Source organism: Rhinopithecus roxellana, chromosome 15 (assembly GCF_007565055.1).
Source record: "Rhinopithecus roxellana isolate Shanxi Qingling chromosome 15, ASM756505v1, whole genome shotgun sequence".
NCBI classification, from domain to species: domain Eukaryota; kingdom Metazoa; phylum Chordata; class Mammalia; order Primates; family Cercopithecidae; genus Rhinopithecus; species Rhinopithecus roxellana.
Genome location: NC_044563.1, coordinates 61,625,360 through 61,651,707, shown reverse-complemented (window position 1 = coordinate 61,651,707; position 26,348 = coordinate 61,625,360). Strand labels below are relative to the sequence as shown.

The 26,348-nt window shown below is 41.0% G+C and overlaps 1 protein-coding gene and 1 pseudogene across 1 annotated transcript; one reads left to right on the top strand and one right to left on the bottom strand.

Annotated features, from left to right (window-relative positions):
• The first annotated feature begins 316 nt into the window (after positions 1 to 316).
• Positions 317 to 1,241, top strand: LOC104678223 (olfactory receptor 51H1). The gene is given in 2 exon segments (XM_030918633.1): positions 317 to 802; positions 804 to 1,241. Coding segments are annotated over 2 exon segments (924 nt in total).
• Positions 1,242 to 9,900: 8,659 nt separating this feature from the next.
• Positions 9,901 to 10,832, bottom strand: LOC115893453 (annotated as a pseudogene).
• Between the last annotated feature and the right edge of the window lie 15,516 nt (positions 10,833 to 26,348).

Below are 26,348 nucleotides of genomic sequence, written 5' to 3'. Positions count from 1 at the left end.
TATATGAGGAGGAGATATCAAAGGAGACAGCAAAATTCTTTACTGCCTAAACACTGGATGTTTACTCTTGTTTCCATTTTTCAAATAAAGAAATTTATTCCAAGAGAAGGGAGGTAATCACATGTAACTGTGTAGGAAGGAAAAAGACAAAGTGTTACAAGTATCATCTAAAAGTTATTTTTTAACTTTATTCTTTCCTCTGCTATTCTACCTATGCATTCATGAAGCCATTGTTCTGTCCATATGAGAATATATATTCTATTTAGGAGCTGTGAACTAAGTGGAAGAGTCCAGCCCCACCAATGGTGAGAACAACATGACGAACTTGAATGCATCATATGCCAACCGCCATAGCTTCATCTTGACAGGTATCCCAGGAATGCCAGACAAGAACCCATGATTGGCCTTTCCCCTGGGATTTCTCTACAAACTCACACTCCTGGGAAATGGTACCATCCTAGCTATCATCAAGGTGGAGCCGAGTCTCCATGAGCCCATGTACTACTTCCTCTCTATCTTGGCTCTCACTGACGTTAGTCTCTCCATGTCCACCTTGCCCTCCACGCTCAGCATATTCTGGTTTAATGCCCCTGAGATTGTTTTCATCCATGTATTTGGAATAGCAGAATCAGGAGTCCTAGTGTCCACTGCCTTTGACCGATTTGTGGCCATCTGAAACCCATTACGCTATGTTTCCATCCTCACTCACAGTGTTATTGGAAAGATTGGAATAGCTGTCCTCATCCGGGCAATCTGTGTGGTCTTCCCTGTGCCCTTCCTTATAAAGCATCTACCCTTCTGCCAATTCCAATGTCTTTTCTCATTCATATAATCTTCACCAAGATATGATGTGGCTAGCTTGTGCCAGCACCCGTGTCAACAGCCTCTATGGCTTCATCCCCGTCATCTTCACACTGGGGCTCGATGCCCTCCTCATTCTAATGTCTTATGTACTCATCCTGAAGACTGTGCTGGGCATTGCCTCCAGAAGTGAAAGGCTCACAACCCTCAGCACCTGCTTCTCTCACATGTCTGCCGTGTTCCTCTTCTATGTTCCTTTTATTGGTGCCTCCACGATTCACAGATATGGGGAACATTTATCACCAGTAGTGCACATGCTCATGGCCAATATATACCTACTCCTCCCCGCTGTGCTAAACCCCATTGCCTACAGTGTGAAGACCAAGCAGATTCGAAGAAGGATCATTCAAGTGTTCCAGAGGAGAAAAAATAGGGTATAGTAGAATAGAATCATGTGTAAGAAGTAGAGTAAGTATCCACTGGAAGAATTAATTATTTAACTTTCCACAGTTACGGTGCATGAGATTTTGTACATCTGGGGAAATGCAGGAATGGGTAAGGCTTGTGGGTGAAGATACATAACAGGTCATTTTTGTTCTGTATATACCGTATTTTGGAATGTGTGCATTTTGATATATGGTATCACAAAATCTAAATCTAATTCATTAAGTAGCTTCACACTTTTCTTTGACACTGGAGATGAGCATCAGTGAGAACAAATTATCACATTCATCCAGATAACACTTATGTATGCTTATTCATAAAATATTAAGTTATATTTCACCCTTGGTTATCAGTTTAATAATAATTACAGTAAGAAAGATTCAAGAAGTCCTAGAGCAAGACCAAAGGTCTTGGTATCTGGTATATATATTTTTCTTAAAGTAGAGTAAGGAAAAGTGTTACAGGATCAAAAATTTATCTTTATGTTTAGGCAGTTATTGGTAATGGATATCTGTGATGAAATAAACGTGGGCATATCTGTGGTTCCTTGATGCATACTTTTTTCCCTTTCTATGGCATCACTTTTTTACATATTTATCATAGTTCTAGTTTCTTGACACATACTTAGTAGACTAATAGGTGTTCTGCCTTTACTCTTTTGACTCAGCATAAGTGACATTAATTTTGCTGTGTACTAGAGGATGCAGTAAAATTTTGCTGAGTAAAGTTATTCCTGGGTTTTATGTAAGGCAAGTGAAGATTCTCAGCACAGAGAAATTAAAAAATTGAAGGTACACAAATGTGGGTATATGTGCAATATGTCTGTGCAGTGAGTCTAGTACATGCTTTAGGAATTGTGTTAATCATTATACAACAAAGTTGCTAGAGTGATTACTTATTCATTCAATAGATATTCATTGAATACTGATGAAATGCCAGTCATGATGCTAGACCCTGGAGATACAGGGGAAAATACAGCAATTTTCTGCTCAAACTTTGGATGATTTTTCTATAGAAAAAGATGCATACAGACAATTACAAGGCAATTACCTATTACATTGTAATATCACATTTAATTTGTTAATACGAAAATATGCTAGCAGATTTTATAGAGTATATCAGTAAATTTCCCCAACAACTTTGGGAAAAAGCATTAATCAATATTTACATGTGGGGGAAATGAGACTTAGAGTCATTGAGTAACTATTCAAGGTCATGTAGTTTCCAAGTGACAGAGCTAGATTCAAAATATGTTAATTGTATTGTTTGGCCCAAATGAATTGCATTTCTAATTTTTTACAAGTCTATCTCTCCGTACAAAATCGTAAGGACCAAGTTCAGTGTTAGGCTTTGTGTCTTCTCCATGCCCTGCATGGGTGCTCAATATGTTCTTCCTGCTCAAAAAAAAAAAAAAAAAAAAAAAAAAAAAAAAAAAAAAATCTTACTTTTGAGTAGAACGTTTTCTGTGTTTCAGACCCCTTTTCAATAGATCTGTGCACTCAAGTACCCCTGCCAAGGAGGAATTCATAAATATACAGGCTTCCTTGTGTACACATAAATGCTTTCTCTGTGTTGGGACGTAGGCAGGCCTGATCATTGATTGCTGCCTTATTCTGAGAAGAGGGGAAATGGAGACAAACTTGATGGAGTAAGGAAGGGCAGAAACTTCTCTAGTCACACACTGAGGAAAGGCCTGAGCTGGGACTCCTGGGAGATGCCAGTTCTCCTGCTTCTGCAGTGCTTCTCCTCCTTTGCTACACCTAAGGCAATCTCAGCCCTATTGTCCGGGAACCTTGGGAAAAGGATAATACCTCAGGGCTAGTTTCTTCTGTAGCTGCTACTAGACGAGTTGCCATTGTCAATGAGCCAACTGCTCAGTGAGAGCGAGAGCTCCCAGAGAAGCAATACTGGGGCTTACTCACTTTTAAAAATGCTATGTGAGACCTCTTTAGAACACAATATTCATCATTCACATATTTCTTCATGTAACAAATGAACTTGTCCTGTTAATACTTATGCCATTACAGGCCACTAAGTGCTGTGCATGCAGTAGTAAGAGTGATTTAGTGGACACATTTAAGACAACTTACAATTAATTATGAAATTTTTTAAAAATATGACTGTCGAGGGCTAGTAAAACAGAAGACACATTAAAGAGTTCATTGAAGTTCCTGAAGAAATGAATGAATGGATGAATTTTCCCCATGCCTTGTGCTATTCAATAAAACTATCTTCATAAAGTCGGTAACTCAAACCACCATCCCAGTTGGTCCACAGCCTATGTGACCACATGTTAGGCTTCTCTACTCCTTTCCCAGAGCAACACTTACCCCTCCCAGAACAGACTTTCCCTTCCTAATGTCTTGCCTACACCTTCCTGCTGCAGAGACCGTGCACTATGATTGCCCTGTTTCTGGTACCAAGAGAACTCCTGCTGCAAATCTGGCTTAAACATCCACTGAGCCCTTTCTACTCAGTCAGGAAACCATTTAACATGGGGAGATAGAGTGAGAAGGTATCCTGCTTCTCTTTCTTCCCTGTAGGCCTTGGTCCTTTTTCCAAAGCATGAGATTTCAAATGGAGCTGGCACATTCAAGAAGCAGAAATTGGCACAAGTAAAATTTATCTTTTATTCTCTCCCTAAGGGACAGTTTTCTACAACTTCGGGGCATCATTAAATTGAATGACAATGTGAATTCCTCCTCAGAGTTATGTAGTCCACAAACTTTTGCTTACACATTTCTTTAAGACTTTTACCTGATTTCTTAGACTCAATTCCCACCTAGTAGCTCTGTTTTTTATTCACTTATGTATTTACTGTTTTCCCACCTTTTGAGTTTTTCTATTTTCTGGCTCAGAAAGAAACCCAAAGTTGCTACTTGGATTCCTTGGTTTCTGTTTCCTCATCTACAAGGTATATTTGGATGAGCTCATTTACATATTATACATGTCTCCATGATGGCCACACTTAGGATAGATACGTGGAGAACTGAAAACCACAAACTGAGAGCCCAGCCTCATCTGGGGTAGAGATGAAGTAAAGGGAAGGGCCATGCTCTGCAAAATCAGGCAGCACATTGTCTGGGCCTTTCTTTCCTTCCCTCTCTGGCTTTCAAACCTCTGACCTCAGTAGACAGAGTAGGAAGAACCAGTGACTTCAGGGTTTGTAGGCCAAAATTAAACATTAAAATTTTTAATGTCAAGGTGGGATAACAGGACCTCACACTCCTGCTGCCTTCAGCCCAGTCATTTTCTTGGGGAGATTTGGGCCATAGGCCTACCCACACAGCATAAACGCCAACAATAATATAAACCAAACATTATCTGAGACAAGTCTTAATTTAGAAGTTTATTTTGCCAAGGTTAAGGACATGTCAATGACACAGCCTTAGGAGGCCTTATTGACCTGTCCCAAGGTGACCAGGCTACAACTTGGTGTTATACATTTTGGGGAGACATAAGACATCAATCAATACGTGTAAGGTGTACGTTGGTTCAGTCTGGAAAGGCAGGGCAACTGAAAGTGGGGGCTTCCAGGTCACAGGTAGATTCATAGATTTTCTGATTGGTAATTGATTATTATCTAATGGCCTGGAATCAATAGAATGTATTGTCTGGGTTAATATAAGGAGTTGTAGAGACCAAGGTTTTATCATGCAGATGAAACCTCCAAGTAGCTGGTTTCAGAGAGGACACATTGGAAATGTTTCATATCAGACTTAAAGAGTCTGTTCTACCAGTCTGAAGGTCTGTGTTGATGTTAATGGTAATGAGGCATGCCTGACTTCACCTTCTCATCATGGCTTGAACTAGATTGACAGGTTAACTTTAGAATGCCCTTAGTTCAGAGGAGGGATCCATTCAGATTGTTTGGGGGCTTAGGATTTTATTTTTGTCTTAAAATACTTAACATGCAGAGTATTGAAAGTATGTGTTTTAGGTCTTTACTGACATGTGCCTATCACTTCCCTTGAATAGAAAGATATTGCTTCCCACATACTTATTGATGCCTACTCTGTGTTAGGATTTGCCAACATCTGAGGTAAATAAAGCAACATTTTTCTTCATGGCGGATAAGATATAGAGGCACACACAGAGCCAGATCATTAGGATATAAAAAAGTCAGTAAGTATGATGAGAGCAGAATGGAACAGGCACTGTAGGAGGGCAGAGGCAGGGTTCTAAGGAAGACCTGTAAACTTTATCTCTACATCCCAGGCACCACGCATTGTAGTGGGTACACAGCCACTGGTCAAAAAATGCTTGTTGATTTGAGTATGAAATGTCAGCATCCTAATAGCACTGTGTTTGGTTCTGTGCAGAGCAGACATTACTGAGGAGGTGTTGCCCTTTGGAAAATACTCCAGAACTGAACCCTGAGATCACAGTATGATTCTGAGCAATGTTTAAAAACCACAGTAAGTTGACTTACTGGGGTCTGCCTTTGAGATGTTCTATCTGGCCTCTCTTAGTCACTATGATCATAGATTTGTGTTATTTGAGGGAAGAGAGGCACTATGGTGACTCTGCCCATTAACACATGGAAAATGGAGTCCCTCACTCAATGTACTCACTTGAGAGCTTTTGTGAATGAGTATAGACACACTCTAGGTTAGTTACGTATTTCATGTCATGGACACTGGGATTCTTCAAGTTGTAAGGAAGAGAATTGTCTATTTTCATCGATTCAGAATACCTAAGGTAGCTTACAATCATGATAGTACAACACATCTTAAATAATTGTTTCAATATTGGAGCTAAAATTGTAGAAATTCAGTATTTTGATTTTGGGTAGAAATCACACAAACTAGATGCTATGCTTGTCAGTTTCTTTCATTCCTCATTCTATCCCCATTCTCCAGCAAAATGCTGGGTGCAGAGTAACTGCTTAATATATTGCTTGAATAGGAATTTAACATGTTACAAACATTTTAATTTTTATAAAAAGAGGTGGGTCAGAGACAATTTGCTATTTTATAACAAACCTATCTTATTTGACAACGTGTTAGTCCATTCTCGCAATGCTATAAAGAAATACCTGAGATTGGATAATTCATTTTGAAAAAGAGATTTAATTGGCTCACAGTTCTGCAGGCTGTGGAAGCATAACAGCTTCTGCTTCTGGGGAGGCCTTAGGAAACTTACAATCATGGCGGAAGGTAAAGAGAAAGCAGGTACATCTTACATGGCCAGGGAGGAAGAAGAAAGAGTAAGAGGGGAGGTGCTACACAGTGGTAAATGACCAGATCTCATGAAAACTCACTCACTATTGCAACCAAAGGGGATGGTTCTATATCATTCATGAGAAACAACCCCCGTGATCCAATCATTTCCCAGCTGGCTCCACCTCCAATGTTGGGGATTACAATTCGACATGAGATTTGGGTGGGGGCAAAGATCCAAACCAAATCACACAGCCTCCTTCAAAATGTTACTTCAGTGCAGATAATGAAAGGAGTCCTTAAGACTGAAAGGTCTGGCACTATAGTCAGTTTTGGGGGAGTGAGGCATGAGTATATTTGCAAATGCCAACTTTTGGACAGTACTGGAATTGTTGGGGCAATGTATCAAATCAGAAACATTCAAATTCGTTCATTCATGTGCCTTTCTTTTTTTTTTTTTTTTTCTTTTTTTTCATGTGTGTGCTAGGTTTTAGAATAAATGAGTGAGAAACAGCACTACTCTCTTATGAAAATTATATTCAAGTCATAGGGACAGATGATAGATAAATAATAAAAATTTGAGATTGTGGTAAGTGATAAGTTGGAAACAAGATACATGAATTGATAGAAAAGTTGCATGGCTCAGGAGCTGGTGAAGACAAGTGGGTGAGGAAACCTCTAGGAGAAGGTGGCATTAGTTGAGATCTGAAGGATAATGATGGAAGCCAGAATGCCCTCTAGAAGAACAACTGGGGCCACTGGAGAAATAAGAGCAAAGACTTAAGACAGACGAGTCATTGATGTGTTTGGAAGTATAAAAATAGTAGAAGGGCTAGAGCAAAGAAGAGAAGCATCACTGTATTAGTAAAGGCATGTTGAAAATATGGAATGTACTGCTCAGCAAAATCAGGAAATGTACTAATATGCACAACAGCTTGAGTGAAACTTTATACGCATGAAAGATGACAGACTCAAAATAATAAATCATCTATTCTTCTATTGATGTACAGTCCTAGAGCCATAAGAATTAATCTATAGTGAAAAAATCATATGAAAGTTTCCCTGGTTGAGGTGGAAGGGGGTTGACTAACTACAGTGGGGTAGGAGAAATCTTTATTAAATGATTGCAATGTTCTTCATCTTGATTGAGGAACTGGTGGCTGCACAGGTGTTAGAACTCATCAAAATGTGTATAGAAACATTAAAATGTTATCACTGCAAGTTACACAGTAATAAAGCTAATTTTAAAAAGAGAAAGAGAAAGAGAAATTTTCTCATTCGCTAATTTACAGATAGAGAGAAATTGGTCCTTTTAACTCTGAAATTTGGGAAGGATGAAAATGCTCCTCAGAACACCCATTCTTTGGGGGTAATATCTTCAGACTTCAACATAATCTGTTTTTTTCTGGAAGAGGCAAACATGCTCCTGAATCCACTCAAAGCACCTTAATCTAATTTTGGCTTTAGAAACCTAAGACCTTGAATTCTAGAACCTTCTTCATTGGCTTTCTCAGAAAGAGCTGTGAAAGGTTGACAGTTAAAGTCCAGTGAATCGAAAGCAAGCATGCTTTTAAAAATGGTTTGCAATGTTAATTAGAAAGAAATTACCATGAAAATATGTTATTAAAATTTCTAATAGCTTTCCTATCACCTTAAACCATACAATATATTCCATTCAGAAGAGAAGATCTTCCTCATTCTTTCCAAAAACTTCTGCTTCATTCTGAAATCCGTTGTCCTAGGGGAATAAGAAAATGTTGGAAAAGAGAGACCAACACTTCAGCTCACCTGATCCCCATTGTTAGTTAGCAGCCTGAAGAAGCTGTGATCCAGCAGCAATTTTACATCTGGATCCCTAAGCTTCGATGGATCTCATCTATGCCACTGTCTGTCATCCTCTCAGATTGTCCATCCCATCTCACTAAACTTTGGCACTGAATTAATCCCTTACCTGTGTTTCTGTTGTTATTTTCATGACTTTTTCCCATACTAAAATAAAACATTCTCAATTGAGGATATTTTTTAAAAATACACTAAGGCCCAAAAAGAAAATGAAAATATTACAAGCCTTGCTACTCAGAATAGTTTTTACTATGATTTGAATGTATTTCTTGAATCTCTTTTTGTGTATATGCATTCCATTTTAGAATTGGCATCAAGTCTTAAAGACAATTCTTTATCTTTTTTCTAAACATAACATATCTTCATCACTTACTACATCTTTAGATACTTGTTGCAAATGTCAGATATTAAAAGGCATCTAATATTCAATTGCACATTGATTCATCTGGTTTCTTACAGGACTATATATATATATATATATTTATTATACTTTAAGTTCTAGGGTACGTGTGCACAACATGCAGGTTTGTTACATATGTATACATGTGCCATGTTGGTGTGCTGCACCCCTTAACTCATCATTTACATTAGGTATATCTCCTAATGCTATCCCTCCCCCCTCCCCCCACCCCTCCCCTCCCACAATAGGAGCCTGTGTGTGATGTTCCCTTTCCTGTGTCCAAGTGATCTCACTGCTCAGTTCCCACCTATGAGTGAGAACATGCGGCATTTGGTTTTCTGTTCTTGTGATAGTTTGCTGAGAATGATGGTTTCCAGCTGCATCCATGTCCCTACAAAGGACACGAACTCATCCTTTTTTATGGCTGCATAGTATTCCATGGTGTATGTGGGCCACATTTTCTTAATCCATTCTGTCAGTGATGGAGATTTGGGTTGATTCCAAGTCTTTGCTATTGTGAATAGTGCCGCAATAAACATACGTGTGCATGTGTCTTTATAGCAGCATGACTTATATTCCTTCGGGTATATAGCCAGTAATGGAATGTGTAGGAAGAATCAATATTGTGAAAATGGCCATACTGCCCAAGGCAATTTATAGATTCAATGCCATCCCCATTAAGCTACCAATGACTTTCTTCACAGAATTGGAAAAAACAGGACAATATTTGACTGGTTTTCTGTTGGGTTTTAATACATAATGATTTTGTGCATTACTTTGTACAGGTTTTTGCTTCCAAATTTTTGATTCTCAGAGAGGAAATTGCATATATAGATATAGATGCATAGATACATATAGAGAGAATACTTTTTAACTATTTTATTTACATTTCTAAATTTCTTTTAAACAAAGTGTACTAAGTTGTACTCCTACCAGTAGTGTAAATAATGTTTTTACCTTAATCATCTGTGAAAGGTGACATTCTTTTTAAAAACATTCACTGACTTAATAGGTGAAAATATTCTTATTATTTTCTTGTGATGATGAACTGAAGTCAACTAAGTTTTTATGGCATGTCTCAGAAATCTCTTGCCCTGAAATTGTTGCTTTTGTTTCTGGAGGGTTATCTACCTCCGGGTCAAATGTTTACAGAGCTGACTCACTTATGGTAAGTAATAGTCTGAAAAATATTCATTTATGTCCCTAGATCAGTGGTGCAATTTAAGTGGTGGTCATTTTGTGACTCTTGGCTCAAGGGACGTTTCCACAACATCCTTGGGTAACTCTGTCCCTGATCTGTTTGGTTCTAACTCCGTAAATGATGGGGTTGAGCATGGGAGGTACCAGTAGATAGAGATTAGCAAACAGGATATGTACCACTCGGGGCACATAATGGCCAAAGCGGTGGGTGAGGAAAGAAAAAAGGGCTGGGATATAAAAAGCCAAGATGAGACAGATATGGGAGGCACATGTGCTAAAAGCTTTGAGGCGGGCTTCACCTGAGGGCAACTGAAGCACGGCTCTCAAAATCATCATGTATGACATACCTATGACAGTCATGTCAAAGCCAGCCACAGAGAAGGCCACAAAGAGTCCATACCCACGATTTATGCTTGTATCAGCACACACCAACTTCAGCACAGCCATGTGCTCACAGTATGACTGGGGAATGGCTTGGTGTTGGCTGAAGGGCATCCTAGACACCATGAAGCAGAAGGGGCTCACCCACAGCAGCCCTGTCAGCATCACGACAGTCCCCAGTTCAATCACGACCGATGGGGTCATGAGACTAGTGTCAGAGTGGGAAGCAGATGGCCACATAGCGATCCAGGGCCATAGCCATGAGCACCCCAGGCTCCATAAAAGGAAAGGCATGGATGAAGAACACCTGGATGAGGCAGGCATGGTACTCAATCTCATGAGCATGAAACCAGAATATGGCCAACACCTTAGGTTGGGTGGAGGAGGAGAGGACCACGTCAGTGATAGCCAGCATGGCCAGAAAGAGGTACATGAGCTTATGCAGGGTGTGGTCAATTCTGATTACATGGAGGAGAGTGATATTTCCAACAACAGCGACAGCATACGTGGCACAGAACAGAAAGGCAATCCAAAACTGGACACTCTCCAGGCCTGGGATTCCAAGCAGGATGAGAAGAACTGTTCCCTGAAGCCAGCACCATGGGCTGGTTAATATGTTCTCCATTGGGAAAGTGATCTACTCTCTGCAAATACGAATCAAAACAAGTGTTATTACTGATATGCCTTTGGATGGGACAATTGGGTAATAGGGCAATTGAGTTTAAAGATAAGGTGGGATAATTTCAACCTTTTTTATAAATAAAATCTTGCAGCATAAAATGATACTATTCTTTATTTTATATATATATATATATGTCATTCAAAATAGGGTAGAACAAAATGTGATAGCTGCAAGTACAGTTGTTTTTCAAGCATCAATGTTTTCTTGAAAGCAGAATCTATTAAGGAAAAAAATCATGACAAATAATGTCATAGTAATTCTTTTCCATCTATTCTTTAAAACTGACAGCTGATATTTTCAATTTTTCACGCAGGTCTTATTTATCCCTCTGTTAAGCTGCTCGGACAACTTGTCAGGCTAGGAAGCCAGTGTGGCTTCAATGCCCATAGAAATTTATGTATTGATGTTGAGTTAGCTTAGGGGCAGTTACCATAAGGGCTTGGGCTGGAGGATAAATTACTGATCAATTACGTACCTGTAATTCAATATTTTATCCTTAGTATAGGCCCCCCCAAATTAGTGGTTAGCAAAGTTTTTCTGTAAAAAGTCAGATCATAAAAATTTGAGGAATTTTGAGCTATACAGTCTTAGTTACAACACATCAATTTAGCTACAGTGGTGTAAAACCATCCATAGTCAATATATAAATGAGTGAGTATGGTTGAATTCCAATAAAAGTTTACTTACAAAAATAAACTCCAAAGAGGATTTAGTCTACAGGCTATAGTTTGCTAGCCTCCATCCTAGATAGTAAATTTTTCATGAACTCTGCCCTGAACCCTACACTACACATAGTATCTTTGTGCTTGGTACAGGGCAGGAGTTTAATTTTTAAAATCCTTAGAGAAAGTAACAAATAAATATCATTATTCAATAGACTCATGATTGGATTAACAATATCCTAAATGTTCTGATATAATCCAATTGACCTTACCTTGATGCTGTGTCCAAAAGAAAGTAATGTTCATTTCTCCTTCTAAATGTTGCACTGCTGTGTGAATGCCACCCTCTGGTGTGCACTTGCTTTACCTGGGTTACTTCTACCCACTGATTCCTGTGGTGACCACATTCTACCTCAGAATTGATGGCACAAAGCTCACTTGGTTCTTACCCACTACTTTTTCACTATTTAAACTCAGTTGTTCTGTGTTTTGATTGAAATCCTTAGTTCTTACCTCCTTCAAAGGAAGAGGCAAGAAGAGTATCCCTTCCAATCCTCCTTAACAAATTGCCTTTGGGAACTTACAGATGTTTCATTCCCTAGACCAAATGGTTCCTTAAAAGGGCCTCATAATCCCAAAGAGGGCTTGCTTCTTTCTAATTTTCCCAAGATTTATAACAGCATAAGATAAATGGGACTCTGACTTCCTAAGTTTTGCTCTAAACCTGAAGCTTGACCATCCTATTAAGATAATAGCTGTAGATTTGCTCAAGGCAAATTCTTCTATGTAAGCTATGGTGAAAATTGAAAGCCACATATTATATAGGGTCCAGGCACTCTGTTCTATCCCTTCTGTCTGGTCTGGTCTTCCCAAACTTCTTTATATATTCTGTTTGAGCCAGGGAATTTCCTTCCACCTGCCCTTTTCCTCTTGTGTGTCACCGTCTACTTGTGAGAACACACTTCCGCAGGCTCGGGGCACTTGGAGAAACATACTCAGACTATTCTCATTGTTGCACCAGGCAATGTAAGAGGTGCTGGTTAAAGGTGCAATTTATCAAAGTGTACAATTATCGCTGAGTCATTGTGCAAGGAATGACTATGTTTCAAGATACAGCACTGCAGGCTTTTAAGTTTTATTGTATCTAACATACACAAAACCTCTGTATCTTCACTTTACAATGAGAAAAATAGGCTTCAGTGACATAATTTGCCCAAGGCCACATAATAAGTTAGTTTCTGGATGCACAACTGCACAGCCAGTGCTCTTAGTGGTACTCATGCCACCTGTGCTAGATAACGATTAATTGGGGCACACACCTGAGTTGGGGAAAGCAGAGATTGCTGCCCTATCACGACAAAGAGTCATGAAGAGGGCATGCCCAGCTGCATGCTGAATTAGAGGCAGATCTGAATTTGCACCCAGGACCCCTGCTACTTCACTGGACTGGAAGCTCTAGCACAGTCTCCAGTTTGGCCTGCTGGCATCTCTGGGTGTGTGCTGCTTTCTCTGGGATGATGTCTTTATTAACTTCTGCTCATGAGACTAAATGGAGAATTCTCCTGTTCTATGCCAGCTTTAGAGGCCTGGTGAGTCTTTCAACTACTTGCAAAAACCAGTTACTGTCTTCTGCTTTACTCCTTCCCCAGTCTCCTTAGTGGCCTTTTCATAGAGCCCCATGAAGTGATGCATCTCAGCCTTCCTCATTTCATTCTGCTGACTCTGAATTTCTGCTCTCAAATTTTCTTTTCTTGGTGGACAATGGACGAGCAGAGGTGCCCTGTGACTCAAGACTAAATTGGGAGATGGGGACCCTTGCCAACTGCCTCCCTTTTCTTTCTCCACTTTTCTCTGCTGACCCATGGAATCTAGTGCCTTCACTGTTAAAAGTTGCCTTGTCTTTCTTTTCTCATAGACTTGCAGACTTAATAGAGTTAATGCTACAAGTCATGTGGAGTGGACAGAGAGCTAACCAATCCTTGGCCATTTTTGTCTAGTGTGGGGGGTTTTTAAATATGGGAAGCACAGGTAATAAGCCTGCTGCTGTTTTGAGAAATTGAAATGTACATTCTCTAAAAGGTAGGAAAAGATGAACAATATAATTTCCCTTCTTGCCCAACTCTTCTTCCTCCCCTACAGTGCTATTATTATTATTATTATTATTTTTGACAGGCTAGAAATCTTATGAGCCTAATGCATACTGAGAGCTGAAATGTCTTGTCCTTTTCAAATATTGTAGCCCCACTGATCACACTTTGGACTTCAGACTCAAGCCTGCTGTTTTCTTTTTTTTTTTTTTTTTTTTTTTGAGACGGAGTCTCGCTCTGTCACCCAGGCTGGAGTGCAATGGCCGGATCTCAGCTCACTGCAAGCTTCGCCTCCCGGGTTTACGCCATTCTCCTGCCTCAGCCTCCTGAGTAGCTGGGACTATAGGCACCCGCCACCTCGCCCGGCTAGTTTTTTGTATTTTTTAGTAGAGACGGGGTTTCACTGTATTAGCCAGGATGGTCTCGATCTCCTGACCTCGTGATCCGCCTGTCTCGGCCTCCCAAAGTGCTGGGATTACAGGCTTGAGCCACCGGTGCCCGGCCATTCAAGCTTGCAGTTTTCTAAAATAAAATTAACTTGTAAATCTTTGTGTACCTTTTGTTTAAGAAATTGGTTCTAAGAACCATCTTCTCTCACAGAGTAGAGTTCAACTTTTATCTGTGATAATGAGTTCGAGTCCCAAGAAAGTACTCACAGGCTCTGTTGGACTTCAATTACTGCACCCATTATGTGGAACTAAATACAGGTATCTGTCAGGGTGTTGCTTAAGTCAGTGAAGGGATAAAGGATAAAATAAACTGAGATCTGCTTAGAAATAGCTTCAGGGAAATTCAAACTCTGTTTTCTCACTGAGGTATCTGAAACTAAAACCAGTAATACTGGATCAGGGTAACTCTCAGAACCAACCTCCTTCTTGGAGTATTTTTGTGTGGAGGCAGTATTCCTACCTTTCTAGGCTTACCCTGGAGGACACAGTGGGAGAACCGAGTCTTCTCCCATTCTCAGAATGAAGCTCAATGGCCATTGATCTCTAGACCTGAAGCTCCCAGTGAGTCAGGCCATTCTGCACAGTTTCTCGCCTTCCTGCTTCTGAGTGTTCCATAAGTCATACTGCTTTTTGGGAAGTGAAGAGGTGGCTGAGGCACAGGGATCCACTTGCCCTGAGTTCTGCTGTATCTTTGACCAAGTAGAGCATGCTCATAAGCAGTTCTAAAAAGTTTCTTGGATTCAGCCTATGTCAGAGACCTCAGATCAGGACCTATTCAAAGAACTAGGTCTGTCCTTTCACTTCCCCCAAGCATCAGATCTACCACTCCCCCTGAGCCTGCTGCCTCATATTTACACCAGCCTCCTCTGAGAATGGAGACTAAAGCTAGAAGTGTTAACCCTTACGTTTCCTCTCTCCTCTGCATGCACAAATGAAAAGGCAGGATATTTGAATGCTCAGAAATGTGCAAGAAATTTTAATACTACATGAATGTGAGTTTGTCTATGTATGCATGTATTTTTAGTGCAAGTATGTATATTTACAATTGAAGGGATATTTTGTGCAATATGAAAGTGTGCTGATATATCATGTAAATTGTGTGTATCTGACAGGTATGTGCATCAGGGACTGGATTTGCATGTGAATGTGAGCCTGTGTATGAATAAGCATGTCTGTGTACAAAAGTATGAATAGTCATTTGCTATCAGTATGCATAATTAGTGTGCTACCATCATACTGTGCATTCAAGGTCACTAAGTGTGCAGGCTTTGTGAAGGCACATGCCCAGCTACATACCTGATGTGTGAGGTTGAACATCATGTGTATACATATTAGTATGCGTATTTAATGAATGTGGGGTTCATAAGGATGTGCAGCATCTCTTGGTGCATCAGGGTTTACTGAGGTAGCAATTGTTCCAAAGCCCCTCAACTCTGAGTGGGTCATTATACAAACAGGCAACGGCAATTCCAATGGAGATCATGCCACAGTCAGTTCTGAAAATTTGTGAGGCTGGAAGGCTCTCTTTGCTCAGTCTGAACAGTTGAAGCTTATATAGAGCTTTCTCTGTCTCGATCACCAAAGAGGGTCCTGTTGGTATTAAAATATTTAATTTTTGTCAACACTTTCTGATTTCATTTAAATCTCATGATTGATTAAATGTCTAAAAATTTGATAAAGGAGTATTTAAAACCCTTATTTGAAAAGGGTGCAAAGCAGTCAGACTTCAGAATACGCAGCCCACAAAATACAAAACCCAACATACATCTAAAGAGAGAAAAATATACAAAAACTACCAAGGTTATCAGCTTTACATTAATGTTTTTGTGGTAGGATTGTGATCATCATAGTCACAAAGTTAATGATATATTTTCATATATCAGCCTACAAAATCTGGAATACAATTGTTCTTGCTAGAGAGTCCAGGTTATAGGGAATAGTTAAGATTTTATTATTTTAGAGATCTAGATGGCATTGGTCATAGGAATTTTCGGTTTATCTCTGGTTGCAAATTATTTTTCTGTAGTTGTTGTTTTTGACTTCTATTTATGAAATCCTCAGTATAAAGAAAGCAGAACCAAGTTCAGGTCCTTTTACTTTCTTTCTTTCTTCTTCATTTCTTTTAGAGTGACTTTTCCCCCAAAACAGAATGTGACCTCTTGAGTACGACCTGCATTTCCTCATCTGACCCTTCCCCTCTTTCAAATGGAACAGTGACTCCAAGCAGACATGACATTCAGGCTCTTTGGAAAGTACTTCTCAGTTCAAGCACGCTGCTTTTCAAGTTCAGTAGGGAAAGGCAGGCTAAAAAAGAGTGTGTAGTAGAAAGGTCAATCTTCCTGATTGGCCCTTCTAGAAGTCCCTCATCATTTGAGTCTTTCCAAAGCTGGTACCTCTGCAAGGTGCTTTGAGGACTAGGAATCTGACTTACAGCCCTGTGCTGAAGCCCAGTCTCCATTGGGATGTACAAGGAATTATGGGAAATATTGAGAGTCCCAGTAAAGGTTGGTTACAATAAACTTAAAGTCTCTTCAATCTGTAATTGTAGGGTTACAAGAGCAGGACAAGAAGGATATTTAGAAAAGACATTTCAATGAAAGAATAGGTTGCCGACGATGTTAACATGAGAATACTGGAACACTTCAATAAATATATGTAGAAACCTGGGCCGCAGCCTCGGAGTTTTTATATCCTCACTTTTTTTGACCTCTAGCTGCACAATACATTAGTCAATCATGTATGGACATGGCATGGACCTTGCCAAAGCTTAGAGATACTTTTTGAGCATCTTTCCATTTAACAACAGCATCCATTTTTCTAGTTCTTTTATTCATCCCATGTTATTCCACATAATCCATTACTAACATATGTATATCAATTTACATATGATATATAACATTAAGTTTATTATATTACATAGACATATAATATAGGTATTATGTACAAAGAATTAAATATAACATGTATGTATGTGTGTGTATATATATAGATATATATCCTTCAATCTTCTTTTCTCTTAAAATCCTTCATATAAAATTAGTACTTATAGTCCATCATTCCAGCCATACTAATATAAATAACCTTGATATCTATTTTTCTATCACAACTACCATACAAAATGTTATACTTTGGTATCCCTGTACCACTGAGCAACTGCTAGAAATAATAACACAAAATATCAGATTGTTACCGTTGCAAGTTCATGGTAACCAACCTCATGTGGGTTTTCAAAATACCTCACAATATGTTTACATTTATCTTTCTTTATTGAGGAGGGATACAATAATATACTGACCTCCCTGGATGAGTGTATTCGTCCCCTAAGCTAAAGGAAGGATATTTTGTTGCTTCTGTGCCTCATCAGGAAGCAGAATTCCCAGGTCTGATGTAGAAGATTAAGCCTCCTCACTTTTGATCTGTGCATGTGTAAAATGAGATGACTTTTGCCCGCCTCATTTCTTCTTACTTGCCTAAGCATGGTGCCCTCATCATCATTTTCTCCACCATCTAGGCTGAGTTACCACATTTATGTAGGGAAATCAAATCTGGTTAGAGGGGAAATATCTAGGTCTATGCTCTGTCTTCCACTAATTTCAAAGAGAATCTTGTTAATGTCAACATTGTAGTGAAAGTCTTAGTCATTACCAGAAAACAAAAGTAAAATGTACATGTCCTGATTAGACAGTTATCCTCTTCCCCAACCCCTCCAAATTTATATGTTGATGCCCTAAGCCTCAGTTCCTCAGAGTATGACCTTACTTAGTGTCCCGACCTGCAGGACAGTCGAACGGGCCCTGGAAGCGGGAGTGGGAATGGAGGAGACAAGAAAACACAAGAAATGGAGACAAGACAAACAGCCTGATCAAGTCTCGTTTATTGAGTGTAGGGTCATGCCTTATATAGGCTGGCAGGGGAAGAGGTTGGGCCAGGGCGGTGATAGGGGCCGGATCTTCTCAAATTACAATCGCGCATGCGCCGTGGGTTTGTACTTTTCCCGGGTGCGGGATCGCACCTGCGCCCTGGGCTGCATATCTTCCTGGGCGGGAAAATGTTTGCGCGCGCGCGGGAAAGGTTGGCGCGCGCGGGAAAGGTTGGCGCGCGGGAACAGTTTTGGCGCGCGCGGGAGAAACTTAGGCGCGGGCGGGAAAAGCTTTGGGCGCGCGCGGGAAGGGTTTATAAATAAAGAACCCGGGAATGCGCCCTCTTGTCTCCGCTTTGCGGAGATCAAGCAACAGAGGTCGGCTAATTCCGGGCCTCATGGCTCCGGACAGGTCCCCCTTTTTTATATATAATTATGGCTAGAAGATTGTCCCTCGGGAACTGCGCCTGTCTTAGGTTGGAGTAATGCATCTCATCACTGGTACCCGTCATGGGATTAGGCAGTAGCTTATGACGGCCCTCCTGTCTTAGGTTAGTGAGAGATGATACTCTCTTACCCGTCATTGGCTGTCCAGTTCAGCGCATAGGGAAGGTGGTCATAATGGGTTTGAGTATGAACCACCGCGATCTTCTTGTTCTAGGCGATGATAATGGACCTGTATAGGCTTCGCTTGGATAGCCTCGACTTGTTGCTTAATGAATGTCATGAGCTTATTGAAAACCAAAGGTCCTACAGAGAGTAAAAGCAATAGGCAAAGCAGGGGGCCCAGGAATGGCATAAGATAGGGAAGGAGTCCATGGAACCCAGTCCAAAACGGGTTATCAGTTATTTCCTTTCGTCGTTTTTCTAGGTCTTCTTGTAGACGCCTGATTTTGTCCCTGACGATCCCGGATTAGTTGGCATAAAAACAGCACTTCTCCTGTAAAGCCAAGCAGATGCCTCCCTGTTCTGCAGTTGGTAAATCTAGGCCTCTTCTATTTTGGAGCACTACTTCTGCCAGAGAATCTACCTGATCTTGTAAATCTTGTATAGTACTCGAAATGGCCTGCATATCTGAGATCAGTTGGCGAGACAATTTGGTGTATTGAGTAACAGAAACCCCTAGGCCTGTAGCCCCAGTTGCTACGGCAGTAGTTATGCCTAATCCTGCAAGTAAGGGGATAAATTGTATTGCCCTTTTGTTTCTTCCTAAAAAGTGATCTATAGCTGGGATAGGTACAGGTTCATCTCCAGGGATAATGTCTATGTCAGGTAAAAGTGTGGCTAAGACACAGCGTCCTGTCCAGTTAGTAGGTAAATAGGTATAAGCCCTATTATTGCCTCATATAAAAACCGAGCTGTTTGGGGCACACAGCGATTGGAAAATATTTACTATGGTGGAACAATTATTGAATTGATTGAATCCTACATCGAGGTCGTAAGTGTTATTAAGGGGAGGGGAGTAGATGCAAGAGGAACTAGGAAATTCTAAAGGCTGTACTTTAAGGGGAGGAATTATGGTGCAAGGGGTATTGGATGTATAATTTAAGTTATTACTGGGTATGGCAAGAGGAACGGGATCTCCTGATTGCAGACACAGCCAGCAGTCATCAGCCAGACTAGAGTTGGAATTGTTAAGCAGGTTATGAGTAGCCATGAGGAGGGCAAAGGTCTGGGCATCAATTTTCTCTTTCCCTCGGGCTTTGGGCAAGGCCAAGGGGTGGTAGTGAATTTCCGGGTACAGGGACCTTTGCAACTCTTCAAGTTTTTTGTATACCCTAATTTCTCGGACCTTGTCTTGTGGTCCTCCTCCGTCAGAGGTATGAAGAGGGGGGTGAATATTCCAGCAGACAGGCTGTCCTACAGTTCCAGTACAGCCAGCTGATATAAGGTTATTGGTACTTCCTACAACTGTAGGGACACTATTGGCCCCTATAGTAGGGGTTCTAGATCTTGTTAGGATAGCAGTATAGTATGTTTTACCGCCAGAGGTACATTCTAAATAAGTAGTGTAGCAGGAACTATGCATAGCAGTCTCAAATGTGTCACAAGGGCAGGTTGTGGTATCCCCTCCACTAAATATTCTTGGGGTTGACACACACCTCCACTTAAGAGAGTCACTAGACAGGTATGCTGTGTAAGCGGAGCAGGACACAGCTGAGATGTACGTATTTGGAAGGGAGGTCACATATCCCCCCAAACAATCACAGGGCTTACCGTATCATTGTCGTATATATTTACGGGCCTCATGGGGATTACCAAAGCCGGCATATACCTGGAATGCTTGGCAAATCAGCACCATGGTCCAGAGGGGCTTGTAGTTGAAGTTCATCTCTGCAATAGAGGAAAAGAGTACTCTCAGGGAGAAAATCACTCCCTGGATTGGTTATTATTAGGTACCTGTCTTACCAGTCGCTCTGGTAGCCATCTGGCTGCATCATGAGTTTGAGAAAAAACACAAACTGAGCCTCTTCCCCAGATTAACACTGGGTCTGGACCATGCCATGTGTTGTCTAAGGGGTCTTTCCATTTAACCGTGGCAAATTGTTTTTTGGACTCAGAATGCCAAAATCGATCGGCTGCTGATCTGTTCAGGTTGTCCAAATTTAAAAAATTTAAAATAAAAAGTGTGTGATTAAGGATATTTCTAGGGGTGCCCTTAGTAGGGTACCATTCTCCCTTTTTTATTTTGTCAATGGTGGTTTTTAAGGATAGGTGTGCTCTTTCAACTATTCCTTGTCCTTGAGGGTTATAGGGAATTCCAGTAATGTGTTTTATTTGTAATTTAAGACAAAAGTCTTGAAAGGCTTTGGATGTATAACCAGGACCATTGTCTGTTTTTAGTTGTTTAGGCTTTCCAACTATGGAAAAACAGTGTAGTAAATGAGCTATGACATGTTTGGTAGCTTCTCCTGTTTGTAGGGTGGCCAGTATAAATCCACTAAATGTATCTATACATACATGGATGTATTTTTTTTTTTTTTTTTTTTTTTTTTTTTGAGACGGAGTCTCGCTCTGTGACCCAGGCTGGAGTGCAGTGGCCGGATCTCAGCTCACTGCAAGCTCCGCCTCCCGGGTTTACGCCATTCTCCTGCCTCAGCCTCCCAAGTAGCTGGGACTACAGGCGCCCGCCAACTCGCCCGGCTAGTTTTTTGTATTTTTTAGTAGAGACGGGGTTTCGCCGTGTTAGCTAGGTTGGTCTCGATCTCCTGACCTCGCGATCCACCCGTCTCGGCCTCCCAAAGTGCTGGGATTACAGGCTTGAGCCACCGCGCCCGGCCCATGGATGTATTTTAAGTTACCGAATTCTGAATAATGAGTGACATCCATTTGCCAAATCATGTTGGGAACTAGTCCTCTTGGGTTAATTCCTAAGTGAGGGACTGGCAGGTATGTTATACAGGTCTGACATTGTTTAACTATTTGTCTTGCTTGTTCTCTAGTTATTTTAAACATCAGTCTCAAAGTTTGAGCATTAAGATGGTGTAAGGCATGAATAGCCTGTGCTTGGGCTAGGTTTGTATTTGTAGCTATGGCTACCGTCTTGGTTGCCATATCAGCCAGTTGATTGCCCTGGGATAGAGGTCCTGGTAATCCTGAATGAGCTCTAATATGTCCAAGAAAGGAAGGTGTTGATCTGTCATGTATTAATTGTTGGCATTGTAAAAATAACTTGGCTGTGTCTGAGACATGTTTGATTTGTGCTACGGTCTCAAGTAAAGATATTGAGTGAGTTAAATATGCACTGTCAGTATAAATATTAAGGGCCTGATTAGGGAAGGCTGACAGTACTGCGATTAGGGCCTGCAATTCTACTAGCTGAGCTGAAGTATGGCTGGTTTTGAATTTAACAGTGGTGTCTGCAAAGGTGTATGCAGCAGTTCCTGTGGATGACCCATCAGTGAATACTAATAAGGCATTGTCTAAAGGTGTTTTACTGGTAACATGAGGGAAGACAAAAGCATGCAGCTTACAAAATTGAATAAGCCTGTTTGGTGGATAATGGTTATCTAAGTTGCCAGCATAAGAGGCGCAAGCAATCGGCCACGTTTCAGTATTTTGCATCAACCAATGGATTCGTGGCTTAGAATAAGGTTGTATGATCATAGAGGGTTCAATTCCAAAATATTTTTTGCTATTGTCTCTCCCTAGAATAATTAAATCTGCTATGGCATCATAATAGGGGAGTAATACCTTTTTGGGAAATGAAGGCAAGTGGACCCACATAATAGGGTTATTTTGCCAGAATAAACCAGTAGGTGTTAGTGTTGTGTTAAATATTAAAAGGGTTAATGGCTGTGAATAGTCTATGTTAGTAACAAATTGCTCAGCAATGGCTGCCTCTACTTTATTAAGTGATAAAAGAGCTTCTTTTGATAACGACCTAAGGGACTTAGGGCTGGGGTCACCTCTCAGGGTGTCGAATAAGGGTTTTAAGTCTCCTGTGGTGAGTTTTAAGTAGGGCCGAAGCCAATTTATGTCTCCAAGGAGCTTTTGGAAATCATTGAGGGTTTGTAACTTATCTTTACGGATAACGGCCTTTTGATTTGTAATTTTAGGTCCATTTATTTGAAAACCTAAATATGTATAAGGGTCTTGTAGTTGTATTTTTTCTGGAGCTATTTGTAAACCCGCCGTGGTTAGTTCTTGCTTGAGTTGAGCAAAACACTGTAAAACTTGTTCTCCCATTTTTCCTGCTATAAGAATGTCATCCATATAGTGTATAATATACATTTGTTTCCATGTCTCTCTAACTGAGTGTATGGCCGTAGCCACATATTTTTGACACAAGGTGGGACTGTTGGCCATACCTTGAGGTAACACTTTCCATTGGTATCATTTCATTGGTTCTTTGAAATTTACAGATGGTAAGCTAAAGGCGAATCGTTTTTGGTCAGTAGGATGAAGGGGAATTGTAAAAAAGCAATCTTTAAGGTCTATGATAATTTTAAAATATCCTTGAGGGATTGCTACCGGAGAGGGTAGCCCTGGCTGTAAGGCGCCCATAAGGACCATAGTAGCATTTACTGCTCTTAGATCTTGTAAGAGTCTCCAATTTCCAGATTTCTTTTTTATGACGAATATGGGGGTGTTCCAAGGAGAGTTGCTTTCTGTGATGTGTCCTGCCTCTAATTGTTCCTGCACTAACTGTTGGGCAGCGGCAAGCTTCTCATTGGTTAGTGGCCATTGATCAACCCAAACGGGTTCATCTGATTTCCAAGTGATTGGATCAGCAAATTTTTGGGGTGCAGGCATGTCAATGGCCACGGTTAAAAATTTCCAAGCCCCATTTTATCCAATTTTCCTATGGCTGGGATTGGCTGTAAAATGCCATCTTCTCTTTTTCCTAACCCTTTTCCAGGGTGGTAGCCCTGAGCCAACATTTGTGCAGTGACTATATCATTTGGGCTACCCATCATGACCCTCATTTGGGAGAGAAGATCTCTACCCCAAAGGTTAACAGGCAAATCAGGGATAACAAATGGCTTAATGAGACCGGAATTACTTTCTTGATCTCTCCAGGTGAGATATTTGGAACTTTGTCTAGGGTTATTACTTTGCCCGATTCCTCGTAAATTTGTTAAGGTCTCTGAAGTGGGCCAACTGGAGGGCCAATCTTGCTGTTTAATAATTGTTACATCGGCCCCTGTGTCTATCAGTCCTGTAAATAACTTTCCGTCTAGCCACAAGGTGAGAGAGGGTTTTTGATTAGTAATGGGCTGTACCCAGTAGATGTCTGAGTATCCGAATCCTCCCTTTCCCCTTAGGGGCGATTGGACTTTATTAACTGTTTTTAGCAATGGTAACAGGAGTAACTGCGCTATTCTATCCCCTTGAGGAATGATAATGATGTTGTCAATAGCCTTGGCCATGATTTTGATTTCTCCTATATAATCACTATCCACTATTCCTGGAAAGACCTGTAGGCCTTTCATGGTGACGCTGCTTTTTCCCAGGATTAATCCAAACATGTTTGAGGGTAGGGGCCCATATATACCCGTACTTAGGGCCTGAGGTCCCATTTCAGGGGTTAATACTGTGTGGGAGGTGGAACAGAGGTCCAATCCTGCACTTCCTGGGGTTGCTCTACTAAGCTGTGAAACGGATTGTTGTTGGTTGGTACAAAACTGACCACCCCATAAGCTTGTTTCGGGGCCTGGGGCCGGCCCCTCAATCCGTTTCCCTGTTGAGGTGTTAGGGGATTTCCTTGATTGTCAATTTTAGATTTACATTCATTGGACCAATGTTTTCCTCTTTTACACCTAGGGCAGAGGCCTGGAGCTTTTGCCTCTAAGGTCTTAGCTAGCTCTCCCTTACAATCCCTAGTGAAGTGTCCCAATTTTCCACACTTGAAGCACCCCTTGCTATTCTTATTTTTACTAGCGAGGAAGTCTTTTACGGTTTGTCCACTAAAGGCAGCAGCCATAGCCAAACCCTGTTGATATGAGGGCCCTATGTCTGAACAGAGGCGGATGTAACCTGTTAAGTCTGTTTTCTTTCTATAAGGTCTGATTGCTGCCTGACAAGCCGGGTTAGCGTTTTCGTAAGCTAGCTGTTTTACATAATCCACCCCTGCCTCGGCATTTCCAAATATTCTGCTGGCTGTGGTTAAAAGTCTATGTACAAAGTCTGCAAAAGGCTCATCAGGTCCTTGTTTGACCCCCGTGAGCGAGGCTCCTGGATCCCCCTTAACAGGAAGTTTTCTCCAGGCTTTGGTAGCCACTGCTTGGATTTGAGAAAACAGTCCAGGATCATACTGCATCTGAGCATCGGTTTCTGTGTAATTACCCGAGCCAGTTAGCATATCAAAATCCCAACCATTTCCGGCTTGTTGGTTTCTCTTGGCCGTATCTCTACAATTTTCATAAAATTCTGACTTCCAAATCAGATGGTCACCTCCGGAAAGAACTGCTCTAACTAAGGTATTCCAATCTATGGGAGTGAGCAAATTTTCGGCCACAGATTCGACTATGGCCAGGGTGTACGGGGCAGTAGCTCCGTATTGCGAGACAGCAGTTTTTAGTTCTTTTATTACAGTAAATTCAAACCCATTGTGGTGTCTCCAGGCTCGACCCTGCGTATCTGTAGTTTCCGTTACTGGAAAAACATCTCGAGGAGAGGAATCCTCCCTATCCCTACTACCAAGTGACCTTCCTTTTGGGACATGCTGTCCGGGTCTCTGAGGGTGAGAGGGTTTCTCTATTCCTTTAGGGTATTGAACGCTCTCACTTCCTGTCCTTAATTTCTGCAATCTAGTGATTAAAGACTGATGTAGTTCTTCGAGCTTTATTTGCTCTTCAAGCTGTGCAATTTTTTCTCTAAGCTCCTCTTTTGGGTCTATTACTGCCATAACTGCGGGGGCAGAAGCCTTATTATAGGGAGGGGGATAAGTAAGAGTTTGTGGCCAGTCAGAATTATAATATTTTGCTGCCCCTTCCTCTAAATTATCCCAGTTTACTTCTGAACAGTTAAGGTTATTTTTACTTTTGCTTTCATTAGTTGTAGGTAAAACTGGGTATTTTTTGAACTTTTCCTTATTTGGTGTTTCTATATTTGTCATTGAGGGGACCCCAGCCTCTTCCTCGTCACTTTGTAGCGATATAAGGTCTATTTCTTTATTAGGTATGGGTTTTTCGAGGTCGGTTTGGGAGCTGCCTCTTAATATTTCCTCAGTCTGAGTAACCACTGCCATTACCTCAGGATCTTTTTCTTTTTCCTTTTTATCTATTATATCTCTGATTAGATTCCAATAAGAAAAAGCTGTCACCGGAACCTTTTCTGGTCCAAAAGTACTATAGTAATCTTGAAAACAGTCTCCCACTCTACGCCACCTCTTTACGTCAATGGTCCCTTCTTGTGGAAACCAAGGGCAGGTTTCTTTTACAAAATCAAAAAACTTAAACAAATCATTACTTTTAACCTTTACTCCTCGTGTTTTTAAAGCCTCTTTTAATTGCCCTACATAAATTTGATGCTGGCTTAATTCTTGTCCCATAATCAGACACTATTACTCACCTCTGGTTCCAACGCGGCAGGCTCCCGCGACGTCTGGAGGAATTTCTTTCCACTTTCACTTTCGGCCGACTTTAGTGCCTTCTTCCTCACTTTTTCCCCCGTGTCCAGGTCCCTGTTCGGGCGCCAGGTGTCCCGACCTGCAGGACAGTCGAACGGGCCCTGGAAGGGGGAGTGGGAATGGAGGAGACAAGAAAACACAAGAAATGGAGACAAGACAAACAGCCTGATCAAGTCTCGTTTATTGAGTGTAGGGTCATGCCTTATATAGGCTGGCAGGGGAAGAGGTTGGGCCAGGGCGGTGATAGGGGCCGGATCTTCTCAAATTACAATCGCGCATGCGCCGTGGGTTTGTACTTTTCCCGG